At 38.0% G+C, this 22,068-nt stretch overlaps 1 protein-coding gene across 3 annotated transcripts in view; it reads right to left on the bottom strand.

Moving 5' to 3' along the window:
• BICC1 (BicC family RNA binding protein 1) overlaps positions 1 to 22,068 on the bottom strand; it is a 279,797-nt gene that overhangs the window by 179,550 nt on the left and 78,179 nt on the right. For all 3 annotated transcript variants that reach the window (XM_046027901.1, XM_046027903.1, XM_046027902.1), the window contains exon 2: positions 16,693 to 16,739. In XM_046027901.1, the coding sequence (XP_045883857.1) occupies positions 16,693 to 16,739 (47 nt within the window). The remainder of the gene's footprint in view (positions 1 to 16,692; positions 16,740 to 22,068) is intronic.

Here is a 22,068-nt window from a genome sequence, read left to right as displayed (position 1 = left end):
TCATCCACTAGGTCCTACCAAGATTCCTCATTCCTATAAAGAATGAAAAAGGCACAGCATAGGGAATACAGTCCATGGTGTTGTAAAAGCACTGTATGGTGACACATGGTGGCTACACGTGTGCTGGGCAGAGTAGAATATACAGCGTTGTCGGATCATTATGTTGTACACCTGAGATTAATGTAACATTGTTTCAACTATATTTCAGTTAGAAAAAAAGGGCTATATTTCAGTTAGAAAACTATATTTCAGTTAGAAAAAAAAGTCTTTAAAATTAAAATTTAAAAAAAAATTCATTTCCATTTCCTCACATCCATCCCTTTATCTTCCTGTTTTGTCTCATACCTCCCCAAGTTCCCAGGCCTTCTTCACCTTACAGGTACTATTTAAGTGTCTTTCCCAGCACCATAGCACCAAAGTTACCTGACCCCCATCTAGCCCACTATGCCTGTACCAACACTCAGTTACATCCACATCTATCCTCATTCCCAAAGAGTACTGCCACTCACAGCAACTAACAGAATCTGCTGTCTTATCATGTCGCTGAACAGCCCTAACAGTGCCCTGCACTCCATATTCACTAAAAGTTTTCACACCAATAATGATGAGTGGCTCCCACCATCCATCCCAGCAGCTCAACGGGCTGTGGAAGGAGGAGTTCATAAGTAGTCTTCAAAGGACTCTCATTGCCTCACAGCAAAGGGCTCTTAAGTCACAAGCTGAAAGCAGAACTGAGGGCAGAGGGAAGGCAATATACAGCAGAACCGAAATGGCAGACTCTTAGGGTTGAGACATGAAATGCTCCTTGAGCCACAGGGAGAACTGGCAGCCCCTGAAACAAGAAGTTGCTTGGATTTTCTTTTTATCCTCTTCTGCCAAGTAAAACTAAAATATTTTTGCATCTCTAATGGAAGTTCAGTATGCCCTGATAATTCTTCATTGATAGCAAACCTCATCCAGCCACAGCCTATCATTCCCTGACAATTTTCCATTTCATAATAAAGGAGTAACAGTATTTCTAATAGTGATGAACTATCCTATTGCATGAGAACTTAAGACCATCAACAACACCTCAACAAAAAAGTGAAAGAGAGAGAAAAAAAAAACTCCACTAAGAAAAGAAGAGAAAAAAAATGAGGAAGAAAGAGAAAAAAAAAAAAACTCCACTAAGAAAACAGTTTTACTTAAAAATGCAAAAAATATAAACATGTTTTGCAGCAAATGGAATCTTTTCTCAACATTAGAATCCAGAAAGTAGTATCCGCAAATAAATATAACAGCCATTCCATTCTAAACTAGGAAGAGTTACCAACAATATTATAGAAGTGTGTGTGTGTTTTTTCCCAAACAACTAAAAACGTCGTAGTCCCATCCTAAAACTATAAGGCCCCACAGACTTCCCTTAAGCACTGACATGGAAGGGTCTCTCTAAAGAGCCAAATATCTCTCACCTTTGATCAAAGCTTTTCAATTTCAACTGATTTGAAACTATTCAATTTCCATTGATTTTAACACCAAATCTTTGAAGAATTATCCCCATTTTACAAGCAGGAGAATGGAGTCTCAAATAACAAATGACTTGCCCAAGTTTTCACAGTTGGTTAATGGGCTGAGAGTCAATAGATCTCATGGGTCCTGGTTTAGTGTTCTTCCTAAAATTGACATATTTTACTTGTGTCATTTGTGGATTGCTTCAAAATGAGGGCATGGCAATGAATGAAGGGAGAGAAGAAGGGATAAAGAGGAGATGGTATGACGAAATACACATTATAATCACCTCTGAAAGATCCAAGTTTTAAAGACCAAGCTTCCATATCAGACAAGTACCCACTAAGAACCTCTAAAGTATCTTCTTGTGTGTGTGTTGGCAGGGTGCAGAATCAGACAGCTCTCTCTTATGGCTTTGATCTGTTAGGTAACCATATTTAACTTACTGTGTTTTCCCACTAACAACAAAGACAAGAGATTTTTATTTTCCCTAAAAGGGCACAGAGATGTTTAAAAGATGTGAATTGTCAGTGTAATTTAGAAAAAGAAAAGAAAAGAAAAATGGTGAATTGAGTTTTCTTCCCCACTTCAACAATTAGATAGTTATAGGACCTGGACAGGGCGCTTAAATTCTCTAGGTCTTCCCTCCTTTGTATGCTAACCTAGGAAATCTCTATGGTCCCTTTCAGTCCTACAATATCATGATGCTAAGAAGTTACTTAGTCCCAACCATGCACATAGAGCAATGTGTTAGGCCCCAAAATACTTGAGTCTCTCGAGAGTTCAGAAACTAGTTCAACTATTAGTATATCAACTCAAAAGAACAGAACAACAAGGTAAGCAAGCTGTCTTTTTAACAAAATCCAAAGTGATACAGATATGTAAATACAACACATAAACAAATAAAAACTCTCAGTGTAGGATAGTCCAGAACATGCCACAAGATGGTGGGGCTTTTAGCTATATAACTGGAAAGGTAGGAAATTAAGATAAGAAAATGACTTTCTAGGTGGGTAGATATTTTTATCAGCAGTTATTAGAGTCAAGAATGATCATGGCGGGGCGCCTGGGTGGCTCAGTGGATTAAGCCGCTGCCTTCGGCTCGGGTCATGATCTCAGGATCCTGGGATCGAGCCCCGCGTCGGGCTCTCTGCTCTGCAGGGAGCCTGCTTCCTCCTCTCTCTCTGCCTGCCTCTCTGCCTACTTGTGATCTCTCTCTGTCAAATAAATAAATAAAATCTTTAAAAAAAAAAAAAAAAGAATGATCATGGCTTGGGGATGCCACTGGATGATGCCAACGGGAATGGCTGGAGGAGCAATGGGAGACAAAGTTAAATAAGCAAGAAGGAACTGAAGGTAATTATTGTTCAAAGCCAAAGATGGAAATTTAGCTTTATCTTGGAGACAGTGGAGAAATGTTAAAGAAATACAGAGCACAGATATAAAATGATAATAGCTGTGTTTTAGGAAAGAATCATAGACTCAAATTATGTATACTCTCATCCCTATCATGAGGCTCACTGAGGAAAAATGTTTTTTTTAAAAAGCCTCCTTTCCATCACATTTAGCCCCAGCACAAATCTTAGTGTGTGTGTGCGTGTGTGTGTGTTTAAAGGAATTTCCAAATGATTCATTTATCGTTGAATTCTGTAGACTAGATTTTCACCAAGAAGTTTTTTTTTTCATCAAATGATACTGTGAAGTGCTGCACATCACATATTTCCCTAACAAATCCACAAAATAAAAATAACTAGCACATTAAAATCTGCAGATAATTTTGAGGGAAAGGATCTTTTTTAAGTGGGTATGACAGTATTCTTCAAACTTACCTAATCATGGAATTTTCAAAAATGTGATATTTATTAACATAATGCAGAACTAATGTTTCACATTAGACCCCACCTTAAAACTAACACCATGAATAGTTCGTCGTAAGAGAATGAATCTCAACAGAAAATGAAATCCATTAGTATTAGATACACACACATACAAAATACATGCAATTCATTCCATTTTATCAGCATTAGAGATCAACATGAACTTACATTTCTGTTAGCACTTTCCCATTCCCCACATCAGTGGTTCCCAACCAGGGCTACATATTGAAGTCACAGGCAGCTTAAAAAAAAAAAAAAATTACTAATGCCCTAGCTTTACCTCCAGAACAGTTAAATCAGAATCTCTAAGTTTGGGCATCAATACTTTTTAAAAGGTCCTTGGAAAAACACACACCAAGGACGATTAAGAGATTAAGAGTATACCAACACTAAAGTGGTTAATGGTAAAGTTTGGAAAATGAGAATGGGAATGTGAACTCCAGTTAATTCAGCTAGAAAATCTGTCCCTGAAAAACTGAGAATTGACTATATTTATTCTGCATACAATATTAGATCTCAAATATTCTTGGCTTTCTCTGCTCTATACTTGTTCATCATTATACTGGTGGTTTCATGCTAATACTACAGTATGCTAAATTGATAGCCAAAGATTAATTTAATTTAAAGATTAAAAATTTCTTTAACTTAGACAAATAGAACCGAATTTTCTATTATTTGCCAAATTTGAGCCATTGGTCTCAGAAGTTTTAGTTTGATTTCCATAAAAGACAGGCAGAAGCAAATTGCAAAGCCAAAACTTTGAATTGTCTTCCTGAAAATTACATCTTTTGAAAAACGCATACCATAGAAGGTTCAAGACTTACTTAAATGATGCTATTTATTTCACAGCCATCATTCCAAACTTGGAAAATTTATTACCCAAATGCAATGAAGGCATTACAGTAGTTGAAAATTCTGTGTTTCAAAGCATAAGAGAATGCATTTATCATCTAGGAAAGTAGTGGGAAGAAGAAAGTAGTAACACGTCCCTAAACCCAGCACTCACAAGTCAAAAGCTGCAAAACTAATTATATCCAAAATGTGTGGTTATCTTTTTAAATTTCATCATCTTTCAGGAGACAATAAATACAGACAACAGGATCTCCTAAATTTAATCTGGATTTCAAACCCTTCGACTCACCCTCTCAACTTTTCACTTGGTTCTGTGCATGATTAATTTTGATGAAATGATATAATATCTATCATTTTCAACTCATTTGTTTTCTGAACTAGATGACAGAGAAACAGTCTCCCCTATCCCTTGTTTTACCTCTGCAAAAGCACTTAGTTCATTCTTTCTGCCCAGAACCTGCCTATTTTGCCTCCATTAAGACATTGAAGTCAAGAAATCACAGATCTGGAGGACATCTTAAACTAATCTAAGCCCTGCTCTCTGCCAGAAACTCTCCTGCAGTTTTATCTAATCTTACCCAACACAGTAATCATACTCAATTCACATACCCCTCATATCTCTACTCAAACACTTTCGCCTCTCAAGTGTGACCTTCTTGAGGACAGGGTCCATAGATCCACCTTGTCCCTCTCCAGTCTTGTACCTGGACAGTATCTAGCTCCCAGTGAGGTCAGTAAGTATCTCATGAGTGGCATCCTATTGTAAAGCCAATACATAATCATTCACTCTAGCCCCTTCTATAAGCGTTTTCCCCCTTTGCTTGGAAACTCTTTGAAGGTAGAAATTATTTCTTCTTTAGCAGTCCCATGGACCCTAGGAGAAATGGGAGAGTTTTTAGATTCACAGATTGAGGTAGCTCATCATATTTTTAATGTATGAGAGAGATACTAAAGTGGAATGGCACTCAAATGAGAAGAAACATCTATCCATGTTCCAATTAAGTACGATATATACTATTTCCTCAATTATGTTAATATCTCCCTCTCAAGGTACTTGCTGAAAAGGGGGAAAACAAACAAACAAACAAAGAAACAAAAAAATAAAACAGGCTCTCCAAACCTAGGGAACATGCCACAGAGCTTCTCAAACAGCAACTACTACTGACTTACAACCATTGCCTTCAAAGATCCCATAGAAAAATTAACAAGAAATTCTATTTAAGAAAAGAACTTCAAACTAAGTTAAATGTTTTCTCATTCACAGGGGATTAAGGTTTCCTGGTAACTCCAAAGTAAACAGGCACAAGGGAATTGAAGCTGGGTGGTTTTATTCTCTCAAAGAAGAAATTGATGGTGAACTAAAAAAAAAAAAAGTACAGAAGCTTCTATATATTTGCCAATATTTGGTTTCATCTCTGCCTAAATTCCTTCATTCCCTACCTATCATCACTTTAACCATTAAGAAGCAGGAAATTGGAATGACTGACTGATAATCTACGGTGACCACTAAGAGTAGTAAATGCTAAGGAAAGAAACACATACTTACACACTTCTCCTAGCATTTTGATTTCACTAAAGGAAAGAAAAAAGAAAGGTAACAAAATCTATATTTTCACCACTTGAAGTGTCAAAAGGCAATTCTTTCAAGAAGGAATTTATACCCAAAGAAATAAAAAACTACAAATAAACTAGTTTGGGACAAGCCACAACTGCTAAACATACAAAATAAGAGAATAACATTCACAATATTTAATAATTTAATTCAAGGATCATGTTACATAAAGAGTCATAGAGCAACAAAGAGTCCTCCTTAACCACAATTAAGAAAAACAGAAAATATTTCATGCTGTACTAACTAATCCCTCTGCATGTTGGCTGACTACAAACTTCCCACAAAATCTATGATAGTGACTGAAACATTAATGTCAATGGCCAAAAAGAAGAAAGAAATCCCACAACAAAATCTTTTCGGAAAATAAGAACAGTACAAGCTTTTCCACCTAAGATATTAATAGCAATGACCTTATTATTCCTTGAATAATGCTGGCAACTGACTAGCAAAAAGAAACACACCCTGAATAAAAAAAACTATTCACACACAGTACATATATATAAAGTATTCATCACACACTAGTACTGTTTTTTTCATGTTTTAAACACACTGTGGTATTGCTGCTATAATTTTAATGACAGGTTTTAAGAAAATGTCCTTATGCTTCATCTAAAGAGCACTGCTCCTTTAAAGATAAAATTTAATTTGAGTCATTTGTTGAGGAGTTAAACTACACATAAGGCACAAGCCTTTTGAAGAGAGGACAATTATATAATTATTCAAGTAACTGGATGTCTTTTATGTGTTTTAATCCACATCTTGATTACAAGGCCTCATAACTTATCAACTACAACAAGAAAAGGTGAGAAGATTCCAAGGACACCTGTAGATCAGACTTTGAGAAGCAACACAAACTGTGCCAACTCTCTGTAGGGGCATCTCTCACTTCTGGCATATCTGGTCATCCCTCTGTTTTTTGCTCCGTGTTGTTGTCTGTGGATGGGCTTCTTCTGCTTACTTACACAGCCCCTTCTCCTTCATAATTCCAGCTTTTCCATGGCCAACTCCATCCCCCTGGTTTCTCCCTCACCCATCCTACATCATGACTTTCCCATTCCATTTCCACCAGCACTCTGGGTCTTAGTCTCCCAGTTTGTTAGAGATGAATCTCATTCTGTAAGTTTTCAGAGCCTATCATACTGGTCATGGCCAGTGCCTATAGAAAGTTCCTTTCTGGATCTGGCACCCACAAATAGGTCCATCTGCTGTGGCAGGATGAGCTGGGAAATAGGGCAAGGCAGTGTAGAACATGGCTTGCTCCTCTCCTTCTTCACAACAGGATATGGGGAAAGGCAGACATGTAATGAAGCACATATATTTAAAAGTACTATTCAGAGACACAGCAAGTTAAGAGTTGAGAATAAATTCCAAAATAATCCACCTTGTCTAAAAAAAATGCAAAATATTAAACACATCAAGAAGAAGGTTGTTCTTTTAAAAAAAAGAAAGGGTCCCAAAATTCAAGAAAGAACTGATTCATGAGATTGTAACAAACCATTATTTCAAGTCTTCTAGATAGAATAAAATAAAATATCGGAGGTACAAACTTCAAAATGACCGACCCTCAATATGATTTTGAAACATGCTTAAACAAGTTATAAAGGATTACAAAATCCATACCATTTATTTTACTGTACTAATTTGACTTCAGCCTGTAGTCGTCCATCTCGTGCACTGTAACCACCCCACTTCAGAGCCCTACTGAGTATAACTTGTAACTTTAGACAGAGAACTTCTCTCAACTATAGAAGAATGGCCCACCCAAGAGGGCATGATAATTGCTGAGTTAAAGAAAATCACTTGTGTTTTATTAACAATAGTAAAAAACACAGGCAAAGTCAGAAAAGCACTCTTCAAGTCGGCTGCCACCAACTAGCTGTCTGACCTTGAAAAAACTCAATCCAAGACTATTCAGAGCGCCATCCAGAAGAAAAAAAAACACCATCACCATAACCAACTTTAAAAGGTACTAATTCTTCTGTGAACCCATTTTAAGTCAATAAAATTAAGCTCTTTATTAACTGTCAGAGTATTCACTTAAGTCACACTAAATGGCACTACACAGACCCATTATTTTATGGACTGTAAGCCTTCAGCTGAGTCTTTTACCCTAGGTAACCTTATGGAGTCCATAATGAAGAAAGAAAACCACACGGGAATTTGGACTACTGAGTCACAGAGCCAGGTGAAATCTTCCAGGGAGATGCTTTCTACACTTTCATATGCAGGTCACCATAAGGATGACATTGTCTCCAAGTCAAATGTCAGGCCAAGAGCTTAGAGTGAGAGACAGAACATGTGAGCTATATCTAAGTGGGCCCTGACCTGTCAGTCTGAAATCAAGTATCCTCATTTTATGTTAAGTACCTAGCGATGAACTGGGGCCAGCCTTACTCAGCTGGGTGAAGAATGACAAGAAATGTCAATTCTTCTCATCTGTACCGATGCACAGGTTAGGTAATCTTCACCTACTTCTGAATCACATCAATATCATGGATTTTCAGGCCTCACTATCACTGTACAGACAAAATATTGTACCCAGATATTGTTGCCACATGGGACGCTGACCCTGAGAGTGAACAGAATGGTGAGAGGTCTGAAAATTATGTCATATGATAAATCAGAAACTAAGTATCTTTAGTCTAAAGAAAAGAAGACATAGAGATGTTGTACAAAGCATCTTCAAAAATTTTTAGACCTCCAAATGGCAAAGCAAGGGCAAATGGGGAGGGACTTTGTAAAAAATTAGCACCGACTAAAAAATGATCTGCCTTGTATATACCCGGGATCTACTCTGTATACAACTGTTATAATACAGAAGGAACTTCAGTGCTTGATGGGAAGCAGAACCAGATGACCTCTCGGACTCGTTTCAACAAAATTTTGTATATGCTATAAATTGACAACAATTTATGCATCTGTGAACAACCTCAAACTATTAGCCATGATGATCTGCTTTTCTCCATGACATGGTAGTTGTTGTTAGTTTTGGTTTTAAAAGTATTAGAAGCCCACTATAAGGAAAGTACAGAGAAAGAATAAAAATGAACCATAATCCCACAGCCAAGACAATCACTGCTATCATTTGGCATAACTTCTGCCCCAATCATTTATCAAAGCATAAATATATGTAAGAAAATTTGAGACAAGCTGTTTATATATCTTCTGTCCTGATTTTTATATTTATATGATACTCATTTTAATTCATTAGTTACTTACCAAAAAAGCATAATTTTTAATGTCTACCTAATAATACAAATTTGGATATAGCATATTTCAAGCATTATATTAAGCATGTAGCTTATTTTTAATTAATTTAAATTTTAATTATTATATATATTACCACATGAACATCCTTTTACAATGATCTCTAGACACCTCTCTGATGGTGTACTATGTATGTACATACATGACTGAATTTATCTTTCTTAGATATAAAGACAATTTGAATCATATAACAATCAAAGGACATAATTAAATATACACACATATATACCAAAGCAATTGCAAGGCTCCTCTGATCAGAACTAATCAAACTTAATCCCGCCTCAGAAATAGCTAATGCCACTATCTTGAAAAATTGCTTCTAATCCCCCTAAATGTTTATATTTGCATATTATCAGTTATTAGTATAATTTTTTTTCCTGTGCCATGTTAAAATTGCCCTGAAATCTTAATATCAGCCATAAATAAAGTTTGTATCTCAATATTCTTCAATTAAGAAAAGAAGAGAGAATATTCTAACTGAAAAAAACTAAACTTCACCAGATACTAATTTGAGAGTATTCACTGAAAAAAATCATAGTAGTAATTAAGGTATACTGACTACCATCAAGCTACGTTGTATAGGAATCTTTTTTTAAAATCTTTTATTTTTTATTTTTTTATAAACATGTAATGTATTTTTATCCCCAGAGGTACAGGTCTGTGAATCGCCAGGTTTACACACTTCACAGCACTCACCATAGCACATACCCTCCCCAATGTCCATAACCCCACCCTCCTCTCCCAGCCCCCCTCCCCCCAGCAACCCTCAGTTTGTTTTGTGTGATTAAGAGTCACTTATGGTTTGTCTCCCTCCCAATCCCATTTTATAGGAATCTTAATGATATCCCCCACCTCGTGGTTTCAGAGAGAGGAATAAAAGACAAAATGGGTTTTCACAAAGCAGCTGTGTGAAATGGCTGCCAGAAATAAAGCCAAAATAGACAAGACAATAGAACTCCATGTGATCACAGAGCATGCTACAAACATAAGCCCCATATCCAAGCTACTCATGTCAGATAAAACACCAAGACAACTTAGAAGACCAGGGAATGGATGATGAACAAGTTACTTAGTCTTTTTCTTAATCTTTTCTCAACCTTATCTGCTAGATAATAGAGAGTAAATTACAAGGCATAAAAATGGTATCAAGGGGTGCCTGGGTGGCTCAGTTAGTTGAGCACTGGACTCTTGATTTCAGCTCAGGTCATGACCTCAGAATCCTGGGATAGAGCCCCACCTCTGGCTCTGCACACAGAAGGGAGTAAGCTTGAGGATTCTCTCCGTTTCCCTCTGTCCCTCCCTCCACTCTCTCTCTCAAATAAATGAATAAATTTTCTTTAAAAACACAGCATCAGGACCCCTGAGTGGCTCAGCCGGTTAATCATCTGCATTTGGCTCAGGTCAGTATCCCGGGGTCCTGGGATGGAGTCCAGAATAGGGCTCCCTGCTCAGTGGGGACTCTGCTTCTCCCTCGGCCACTTCCCCATGCTCCTGTGTGCACACAGTCTCTCTCTTTTTCCCTCTCTCAAGTAAATGAAAAAAATCTTAAAAAAAAAAAAAAAGGATCAATTCCTACTTTTAACAGCTTTTAAAAAGATTAGACAACCTATTCTGGAAGGGTTATTCTATTTTTCTAGATCTTAAAAATGGTCAGTCGTCCCGTTTACCCAGGGAGAACTGTGACAACAAATTCTCTCACTGAAACTTACTCTCAGGGCCATAGTGTTATAATCAGGAATAAGAACTCAACATCTCTGAATGTTAGCTTCAAGACTTAACCGCCTTTTAGTGGTGACATCCATTCCTGATCACCTTTGCTTAAAATTAGAATCAGTACTTTAATGCTGCATGACCTTCTCCACACATCTTCAGAACTGTGACACCAAATACTCTTCACCATATATACACCTTTTTGTAATGTTTGAATTGCAAACCATGTGAATACATTACCTATTAAAACAAACACTAAGATTAAAACTTTAAAATATCTTATTTTTACTTACACAGAATTTAAAATGTTTAAGCATAAAGTCTTAGTGTTAGAGAAAGTATATCCTAGGCTATAATTAACTGAATTCATTTTTAAATAATTAAACCAAAATTTATTTCTATTACCAGAGGAATATCTATTCAACACATACAAAAAAATGACCCATGGAAAAATGCTTTGGCCCCTGCCCCAATAAAAAGATTAAAGAAGTCCCTAAGATCAACTAAAACACTCATTTTGTGGTGCATAGGGAAACAAATACTCCTTTCCACAATTTTCCTCAGAAGACAACACTTGCTACTTTTCAGTCTTAAAATGACAAAAGTAAACTGTTTGCCTTAAAAGGATGAGTTTGAGAGTACTAAAAATACAGCACATAGGCCACCAAACACTATTTTATTTATGTTAGTCTTACTGTTAGTTCTCATGAAAAGCCATAGGTTATGGATCAGTTTTCCAAACTGACATATTTTAAGACTATAAACTATCCCTGCATTAAAAATGTGTGATGTGTACTTTGGGGAGAAATAATGTATATAACCTGATGCAATGGAAAACCTAGCTTTCATCAGTTATGATGCTGACTGGATTTTGTCTTCTTCAGCCATTGGGATTCAGGAATCCTAAATAAAGCACTGTGCTTTGATGAGTCACATTCATAGCACAATCGCTATACTCATTCCCCACCTAATATACTGTAACACATTTTCCCTCCAATCTGGCCATAGTCATCTCACAAGAAAAAAAAGAACTGATTAAAAGGAAACAGGACAGACAGTGAGTAAGCCATGAAAAACTGCCCAAAGAACTGTAAAAATCCTGGCAGATCATTTCCATGTGTTTCAATTAAAGTTGCCATGAGAGGTGGACAGTGAGCTAGAGAGAAATGATAAAGTTGTATCCATTCCCTCCTTTTTGTAAGTATAGTTACAGCCAAAGAATAAAAAGTAGAATTACTGGAGATCTTGCAAAGCATTCATACAGAAAAACATTTGGAATGTACCCAATGCAAACAGTCTGATTTATAATTCTATCAGCCAATCAGAGAATATTTAAAAAGCACTTCATATGCATTTTTAATATACACACACACAAAAAAAGGCTAAGAGTATATAAATAGTTCTCTTTCAAAGAAGGGATGACAGATTACATTTTTTCTTTCTTTTGCACTAATTATATATTTGTTCTAGACAATTTAGAAATGATTTGTAGTAAGTAAAAAGAATAAATTTAATATAAACAACTAGGCAGTTAAAATGTGTAGATTAAAATGTGCCTGGGTGGCTCAGTGGGTTAAAGCCTCTGCCTTCAGCTCAGGTCATGATCCCAGGGTCCTGGGATCGAGCCCCGCATCAGGATTCTCTGCTCAGCAGGGAGCCTGCTCCCTCCTCTCTCTGTCTGCCTGCCTCTCTGCCTACTTGTAATCTCTGTCTGTTAAATAAATAAATCTTTAAAAAAAAAAAAATGTGTAGATTAAAGTGTGACAAATAACATTTACAGTTTGAGGAAAATTTTCTAATTATACCGAATTTTCCTAAAGAATGATTTCCTCCAAGGGGCGCCTGGGTGGCTCAGTGGATTAAGCCGCTGCCTTCAGCTCAGGTCATGATCTCAGGGTCCTGGGATCGAGCCCCGCATTGGGTTCTCTGCTCTGCAGCGAGCCTGCTTCCTCCTCTCTCTCTGCCTGCCTCTCTGCCTACTTGTGATCTCTCTCTCTGTCAGATAAATAAATAAAATCTTAAAAAAAAAAAAAAAGAAACAAACACAAGTCATTTAAAAAAAAAAAAAAGATTTCCTCCATTAAGAAATGTTTATAGGTTGAATTGTGTCTCACAAAAATGCCTATGTTGAAATCCTAATTCCCAGTACCTCAGATTGTGACCTTATTTGGAAACAGGGTCACTGCAGATGTAATTAGTAAGATGAGATCACTGGGGTGAGCCCTAATCCAATGCGACCAGTGTCCTTACAAAAAGAGAAAATTTGGACAGAGAGAGACACACACACAAGGAGAATGCCTGTGAAGACAAAGACAGTGATGCGGATGACATTTCTACAAGCCAAGGAACACCAAAGACGGTAAGCAAACCACCAAAAGCTCAGAAAAAGGAATGGCACAGGTTCTCCCTCACAGTCTGCTGTGAGGAACCACCCCTGCTGACACCTTGCTCTTGGACTCCTACCTCCAGAACTGTGAGACAGTCAATTTCTGTGGCCACCCAGTCTGTGATACACTGTTTCAGCAGCCCTAACAAACACACACAAAAGGTTTCAAAGCATACCACAGGAAGACATTACACTTGACTACACCCATTTTTCAGAACTATCTGCCTTTTGGTAGACAGTGCTTGCAAAAATCAATCCTCCTCCATACGCTTCTCCTCCCTCCCCATGATGACAGTTTGGTAAGCCTATAACTAAGTTTTCTCCAATTGGATATAAGACATGACATACGCCTTCAGGTCTAGCCCTAAGACTGGGGCATACTTCCTGCATACTCTTCTTCTTTCTTACCAGCTCCCGTTTAACACATGGTGCTCACCCAAACCAACCACAAAGAGGAGGTCCATTCCTTAAGGAGTAGTAGAGCTACTTCTTAGATGGAATCTGGATCTTTAACTGATAGCATAGGACAGCGTCACCCACCAATGGGGAACATATTCTCCTCATAATGTTACAAGACAGTAAAAGAAATAACTGTTCTTTAAGCCACCAAATCATTGGGTTTCTCTGCTGTAACAGGTTAGCCTTTTGCTCTAATAGAGTACCAGGGGAAATAAAACTTTTCAAATACACACAATAAAACAGTATGTAGAAACCAGGTAAATCTCTGAAACAATAAACGTAACTCTATAGGAGTTCAAGTGTAAACTGAACAATCACAGCTCCGAATCTGAAACAATGTATTTGATGACCTTAGTAGTTTTAAATTACAATTTAAACTCTTTTGAGAATCTACCAAATCTAATTCTTAAAGATTTATTCCCGAAGATTTTTTTCTTTTAATTTGAAAAATTTTTGTGAGAATAATTTAGTAAAGCATATTTTATGATTTTATATACATTTTAACGGTACAAAAATTAGCATATAAAAGCCTCACACTCCTCCATTCTCCTCTCTAGGGAAAGCCAGTACAAAGCTTAGATGATATAAAACAATAAGGGTGATCAAATTTTAAAGTCAACTCAAGAGAGATTTTAATTTTGGTTTGAAATACACACTGAGAATCAAAACCAAAACATATTCTAATAATGACCATATACAGCCTTCATATTTGCCTAACTCTGAGAAAAGAAAATTATTTTCTCATAGATGCAAATGATTAGCACTGTGACCCATTTCTTATGCATAAATACTTCCCAAATGTCATTATCTGAAACTGGAATATGTGTGAAACTAGAAGTCAGCTCCTGGAGAACAATTCAATACTTCTCCATTACTTCATTCTACTGTAGATGAACCATAATTTCTACTCCTGTCTGGTCAAAACACTGAAAATTACTCTTTTAGAATTTGGAATGTTTGCCTTTTATTAAGTCACAGGGTTCTTTTCCAGGGTGACTATCCAAAATCTGCATGGACATTTATCAGGAAGACATTCTACTAAACTAAAGAAGAAAATAAAGAGATGAAAACTATTTCCATTTAGTTATTCAGGGACTTCATTAACCTGTGACCAGGAATGGAATCTATGATTCCAACACATGGTTTGCTGGACGCACACATGTTTCTGGATTCAAACATGTGTTTCTATTTAAACCGCTGGAATGTATATATGGCTCCACAAAGGGTGATAAATATTAGCAAATCTTCTAAGAATGAAGGTCTTTTATGACCACATACACCATGTTTTGATTCAGTTTTTCAAATGTCTCAGTCAAACAAAGCTGAACAATCTGCTTTTTCCATCCGTGCACAAGCTAAAAAACAATGAAATAAAATCCTCCCACAGATCACATCTATCTGTCCCTTCACAGCCAATCCAAAGCAAATCTGTGATTTCTGCTATTTGTCTTCTCCTTTCCTCCCTCATGGCAAACCTGCCTGAGGTAGAGGCAGAGGCTTCTGAAATGCCCAGGTAATGATAAGTTGGATATTAACCATTATCAGATAATGCCAAGTAAGGGGTTTCAGGTAAGTACAGAAACTTCAACAGATGAGCCTAAAGAGGGGTAGAAAACTCTGGTTAGACACATTCTATTTGGCCAGCAGAGCATTCCAAAATTTTTTAAATTTAAGTCCCTTTAGGAAAGCCCCCCAATACATATAAGATATTTCATAAGATATTATATCTCACCATGAACTATGAACCCCACAGATGTCGTGCATGCAAGCCAAATGTCACAAGAATTCTTCCAACCCTGTTTAGCTTTCTTACTTTTTTTTTTTTTTTGCCCAGAATGCCCTCCCAGCCCACCCAAGCCTCCCTCTTCAATTAACTACTACTCCTAAGTACTCAAGAAGTCCTTTCTTATCTCCTAGAGCCCCAGTCAAGGGCTTAACCCTCTCCAGCCCTAGACTCTCCTGCTATTTCTATGACTTTACTGCCAGACAGCAGACTAATTTCTTCAGGGCAAGGACTATGCCTTGCTCATTTTAGTCTCTCTAGTGTGTGGAATACAGCAGGTGGTAAATACTTTCAGAATGAAGAAATGGCAATACAAGTATTGGCTGAAAATATTTGCTTCCATATTCTTGGCAGAGAATGAAGAAAATGTTGAAGCTAACAAAAAAGAAAAAATGTAGATTACACGGAACAAAAAATAAAGAGGCTGTAAAGGCCACATCTGGTTACATACAGGTGATTTCCAAAGGTTTATGACCCTCTACAGCATTATTTAACCTCATCTACAGCTGCTGCTTTATTTCACTCTGGAACATGTGTGTTTGTTGTTACACACATACTTTCTGGATCCCAACAACAAAGACACAAATATAATAAAATAAATGAAAGAAGAACATGAATTTGAGTCAATTTCTTTGAAAGGATAGGCATCTTCCCTTATACAAAACTCTTATTTTAAAATAGGGCTGACTAGAAATAATCAATTGCTAATCATAGTTCTCATATCCATTTTTCAATCAGGTCCACGCCCAGTTCCCTTTGCTAAATATGACTAGCAAGACTGGCTTCAGTGCAGTTCAGAACTCCCAGAGGACGGTCAGGACACACTGGATACCATCACCAATAGTGAGCAAGTAGGTCTAAAGGTTCATCTTTCACTGATTATATTACCGAACCCATGGTCGTGCTTACAGGAAATGAGGAAAGCTGTGAAGGATTCCTCTCCATGTCCCAGGTCAGGTATGTATATGGGGAAAGAAACAATGGGGGTAGGCATGAAAGAAGATAATCAGCACAGCATACCTGGCAGCCTTCACTGGCCTCTTTGCCTCATTAGAGTTGTTCAGGAGGAGCAAGAAGTTAGAACAGTTACTTCCCAAACATCTCACCCTTTCTTTGCCCTGAGCATCTCCAGTTATCTCATCAAAACCTATCTGCCTTCATACGGAAGGGGAGATTTCATGGGCCTTGAGTGTAACCATTGAGATACACTGACTTCTCCTTAATTATCACTAAGAGGCAGGAGTACAAAGCAACTTACCTTCTGAAAAAAGTCTTCCCCACTTTTGCCTTTTCCTTCAGCAGCAGCTGTAAATAAAAACGTATACATTTAAAATAGTTTCTTTTTTTCAGCCTTTGTATTCAAAAGCCTCTCAAGTATCAAGTATGAGAATAACAGAGCAATAAGCAAGATGCCATTCTTGCTCTCCCAAAGTTCAGTGCCTACCTGAACAGGTCTCATCTGATGGAAAGTCGCAAACAAAAACAAAAACAAACACACTAATTCAATCAACTATACATCTTTAGATAATTTCACCCTTTTTTTTTTTTTGGTCTGAAAGACCCAGGTCTCTCTTTTCACACACAGATGAAAGTAATCGCATCCTTTCATAATTAAGGAACGACATGAACAAATGCAACTACCAATATAATAAACTCTAGTGCCCTAAGCACTTCCTATCTGCAACCAATCCCAGGCATGAGGTTGCCTTTTCAACGGGTGGTTCATCCCACCAGGTCTATACTCTTAGCTATTTGTTCTATGCTTTGCAATGACTATATAATCAACTTGGGTTTCAGCTGCCATCATACTACTTTAATTCACTCCTTAATTCACATTTATAAGAAAGAGATAAGACAACATGAGGATGAAATGGTAATAGAGAAGGTCACAGACAACAATAAAACTTCATGTGAGATTAATTTAAAAGTCATTATATTTGAACAATTGTTCTTATTTCTAAATGGCAGACCATAAATATAGGAGAAACCCAGGTCTCTACATTCAAAAGTCTTATAAGTCTATGAACCTTCTTTTTAATATGTGGAGAGGAGTGAGCAATTTGACTAAAAGAAGAGAGGGGACAAAGAATCAATAGCATCTTGCTTGCAAAAGCCTCGAACTGCATTGGGGAACTCAGTTGATTGATTAAGCACCTGACTCTTGATTTTGGCTCAAGTCATAATATTAGAGTCATGAGATCAAGACTTGTGTTGGGCTCTGCGCTGGGTGTGGAACCTGCATAAGTTCCTCCCTCTCCCTCCTCCTTTCCCCTCCTCCTCCCGGACACCCACCCCCATCTCATGCTCTCTCTTTTAAAAAAAAAAAAGGAAAGCAAACACCAAACAGGTTTCAAATTCAGATGCAGGGTGGAACAGTGGTTAACCAGAGAAGCACCTCTTGGGTAAGACAAGGAAATGAGCTGGAGCAAGAACTCCTAGACAATGAAATCTGGAAGCCACGGTGCCCCAAACATCTACTGGTCAATATTGTTGAGGGGCACTGTGTGTACATGCATATACATATACATGGGTGTATGTGTGTCCAGGACACTTATTAAAATTATTAAAGACTCTTGTGTGCCAATTATACCTCAATTTAAAAAATTAATGATGACCCAAGAAATGTGGCAGGTCATTCTGTTAGGTAGAAGACTCAAAACTCAAAGAAATTCCCCCAAAGAAATAGCAAGTATTAAAATTAAAATTTTTAGCCAGCTTTAATTTCACAGTTAAATATAAGACACCTTCTATAATCTTGTAAAAATGTGTATTTTTGTCAACAGGTCATGATCTCGGAGTCCTGGGATTGAGCCCATGTCATCCTCAGCTCAGTGGGGAGTCTGCTTCTCCCTCTCCTCCCACTCTCTCTCACTCACTCGCTCTCTCAAATAAATAAATAAAATCTAAAAAGAAAAGAAAAGAAGAGCTAAAAAGAAACAAAAAATTTAAAATCCTATTCTAATGTCAGGCTAAACAACAGCCCCTCAAAGATGTTCATGCCCTAATTCCTGGAGCCTATGAATATGTTACTTTATGTGGCAAAAGGGATTCTGAAGATGTGATTAAATTAAGGCTGTTGAGGGGCACCTCGGTGGTTCAGTGAGTTAAAGCCTCTGCCTTCAGCTCAGGTTATGATCCCAGGGTCCTGGGATTGAGCCCCGCATCGGGCTCTCTGCTCGGCAGGGAGCCTGCTTCCTCCTCTCTCTCTCTGCCTGCCTCTCTGCCTACTTGTGATCTCTCTCTATCAAATAAATAAATAAAAATCTTTAAAAAAAAATAATAAAGGCTGTTGAGCTTGGGAGACAATCCTGAATTACCCAGGTGGGTCCAAGGTCATCACAAGGTCCTTGTAAGAGGGAAGTGGGAAGGTCAGAATCCAAGAAGGTGATGTGACAATAGAAGCAGAGGGAGAGCAGGACACATAACAAAGAAAGGAGAGGTCAGTGGAGAAAGGTATTAGAGATGCTACACTGCTGGCTTTGAAGATGGACAAAGGGTGCCACAAGCTAAAGAACATAGGTGGCCTCTAGAAGCTAGAAAAGGCAAGGAAATGGATTCTCCCCTGGAGCCTCTGAAGGGAAGATGGCCCGCCAACACCTTGATATATGCCAGTGAAATCCATTTCAGACTTTGGAACACTGGAACTATATGAATAAATTTATGTTGTATACCATTATGCTTATAATTTGTTACAGCAGCAAAAAAATGCAACAAAAAAATGCAAAAACCCTAATACATAATGCCAATACCATTTAACTTTACTTTGTGTACAAATACCATATCTCCAACAGCATGAACTGAACACAGAAACTGAGCAAAGACATGTTGAGCATTTGAATCACACACTTACACAAATAGGTTTCCTGGAAGTTAACACTACCAATTATGATTTTCACTCTCTAATTTGGAAATATGTTAATATTAAAACTTTAAAAAAAGAAAAAAGGGGGGGCGCCTGAGTGGCTCAGCGGGTTAAGCCACTGCCTTCGGCTCAGGTCATGATCTCAGGGTCCTGGGATCGAGTCCCGCATCAGGCTCTCTGCTCAGCAGGGAGCCTGCTTCCTTCTCTCTCTCTCTGCCTGCCTCTCTGCCTACTTGTGATCTCTCTCTGTCAAATAAATAAATAAAATAAAATAAAAAAAAGAAAAAAGGAAGGGTGACTGGGTGACTCAGTCAGTTAAACATCCAGCTCTTGATCTCAGCACGGGTCTTGATCTTGGGGTCATGAATTCAGACCACACATTGGGTTCCACACTGGGCATGGAGACTATTTAAAAAATAAAAATAAAAACAAATTTTAAAACAAATTTTTAAAAAAGGGCCCCTAGTGGTGGGAATGCAAGTTGGTGTAGCTGCTTTGGAGAACGGTGTGGAGATTCTTCAAGAAATTAAAAATAGAGATTCCCTATGACCCTGCAATTGCACTACTGGGTATTTACCCCAAAGATACAGATGTAGTGAAAAGAAGGGCCATCTGTACCCCAATGTTTATAGCAGCAATGGCCACGGTCGCCAAACTGTGGAAAGAACCAAGATGCCCTTCGATGGACGAATGGATAAGGAAGATGTGGTCCATATACACTATGGAGTATTATGCCTCTATCAGAAAAGATGAATACCGGGGCGCCTGGGTGGCTCAGTGGATTAAGCCGCTGCCTTCAGCTCAGGTCATGATCTCAGGGTCCTGGGATCGAGCCCCATGTCGGGCTCTCTGCTCCGCAGGGAGTCTGCTTCCTCCTCTCTCTCTGCCTGCCTCTCTGCCTACTTGTGATCTCTTTCTCTGTCAAATGAATAAAATAAAATCTTTAAAAAAAAAAAAAGAAAAGAAAAGATGAATACCCAACTTTTGTAGCAACATGGATGGGACTGGAAGAGATTATGCTGAGTGAAATAAGTCAAACAGACAGAGTCAATTATCATATGGTTTCACTTATTTGTGGAGCATAACAATTAACATGGAGGACATGGGGAGATGGAGAGGAGAAGGGAGTTGAGGGAAATTGGAAGGGGAGGTGAACCATGAGAGACTATGGACTCTGAAAAACAACCTGAGGGTCTAGAAGGGGCGGGGGAGGGAGGTTGGGGGAACAAGGTGGTGGGGTATTAGTGAGGGCACGTGTTGCATGGAGCACCGGGTATGGTGCAAAAACAATGAACACTGTTATGCTGAAAAGAAAAAAAAAAATAAAGTGATATATGTTTTAAAAAATGTTAAAAAAAAAAGAAATAGGAAGGGACTCTCTCACCTATTAAAATGTTTTATCTGCTTAAAAAAAAAGGGGGGGCCTCTAGGTGGCTCAGTGGGTTAAGCCTCTGCCTTCGGCTCAGGTCATGATCTCAGGGTCCTAGGATCCAGCTCCGCATGGGGAAATCTCTGCTCAACAGGGAGCCTGCTTCTCCCTCTCTCTCTGCCTGCCTCTCTGCCTACTTGTGATCTCTCTCTGTCAAATAAATAAATAAAATCTTTAAAAAAATTTTTTTAAAAACCATAAAAAGCAAATTTGACCAAAATAAAAACAAAACAAAACAACAACAACAAAAGAAAAGCTTATACTTTCTAAATAAACTGGAAAATGTGGATGATCCTAGCTAGAGGGACTTCCTAGGCAAGACAAAAGGTCTAGTATCCAAACCTAGTAAGTGCCTTGGGGGCACTTCAGCTTGGCCGCCTCTTAGGCTTTCTCTTTCTCTAAAGCAAAAAACAGTATGAAGGGTCCCTACTTAATGACAAAATCACATGGTGATCAAAATTGCACAGTGTGGCACAAAGATCTGAAAAAATTCTAGTGACACTGAGGAAACACTTCTTTGAAAAGAAACTTTAGAGTCAAAGATATTTTCAAAGGCCTGTGAAGCAAGACAGGCCTATCAAGATGCCTTTCACGCACAGGGAACTCCTTCACAACTTAGAATTCATCATTATAAATTTCACAATACAAGTACACTTTATTACAGACATTTCCTTTAGGACACTTATTTTGCTCATGATAAACTCATTATGTCACAACCTTGAAATGCCCCTTCATTCCAAGTCCAGCTAAACAGACTTCACAGAATGGCCTTTCAATCCCTGCATGAATAAAAAAAGGGAGAGAGGATTTTCCTTAGACTCTAGAAAAAGATCTAAAATTTAAAAGAAACCTGCACCTTTAGCAGCCTTAGGAGATCAAGGGAAAGAGGAAGCAGGGATACTCAATGGCACCAAAAATACTCATACTGAAATTCTTTGGCCATTTTCCTTCCAAGTATTGACATATAAGAAACTCCAAATCTGAGCCTGATTTCCCCCTAAATCCTGAGTAGTGTCCATTCCTTAAGCCCACCAAGTACCCTAGTAAGAGACTCCAACCAGATGCTAAGTAAGATCATTGTCTCAGGTACAAACCATGGTTAGACCACATCATAGGCACTATATATATAGTAACTATTCCTTATCTCATTCCCAGGTTGCTCAGTCTCCTGTCAGCCTTTTACTGACCCCATGCAGGCAAAGCTGTCAAGGCCACAGAAGCCAATTAAAGGAGAAGGACATAACACCAAAAGCATTCTCTCAGCCACCTCAATGGGGGATCTACCCTGCTTGAGAGCTCAGTTCTCAAATAGTCCAAATTCCTCAGTATTAAAATATAAACTC

Source organism: Meles meles, chromosome 13 (assembly GCF_922984935.1).
Source record: "Meles meles chromosome 13, mMelMel3.1 paternal haplotype, whole genome shotgun sequence".
NCBI lineage: Eukaryota > Metazoa > Chordata > Mammalia > Carnivora > Mustelidae > Meles > Meles meles.
This window is presented reverse-complemented; position numbering and strand designations above follow the sequence as displayed.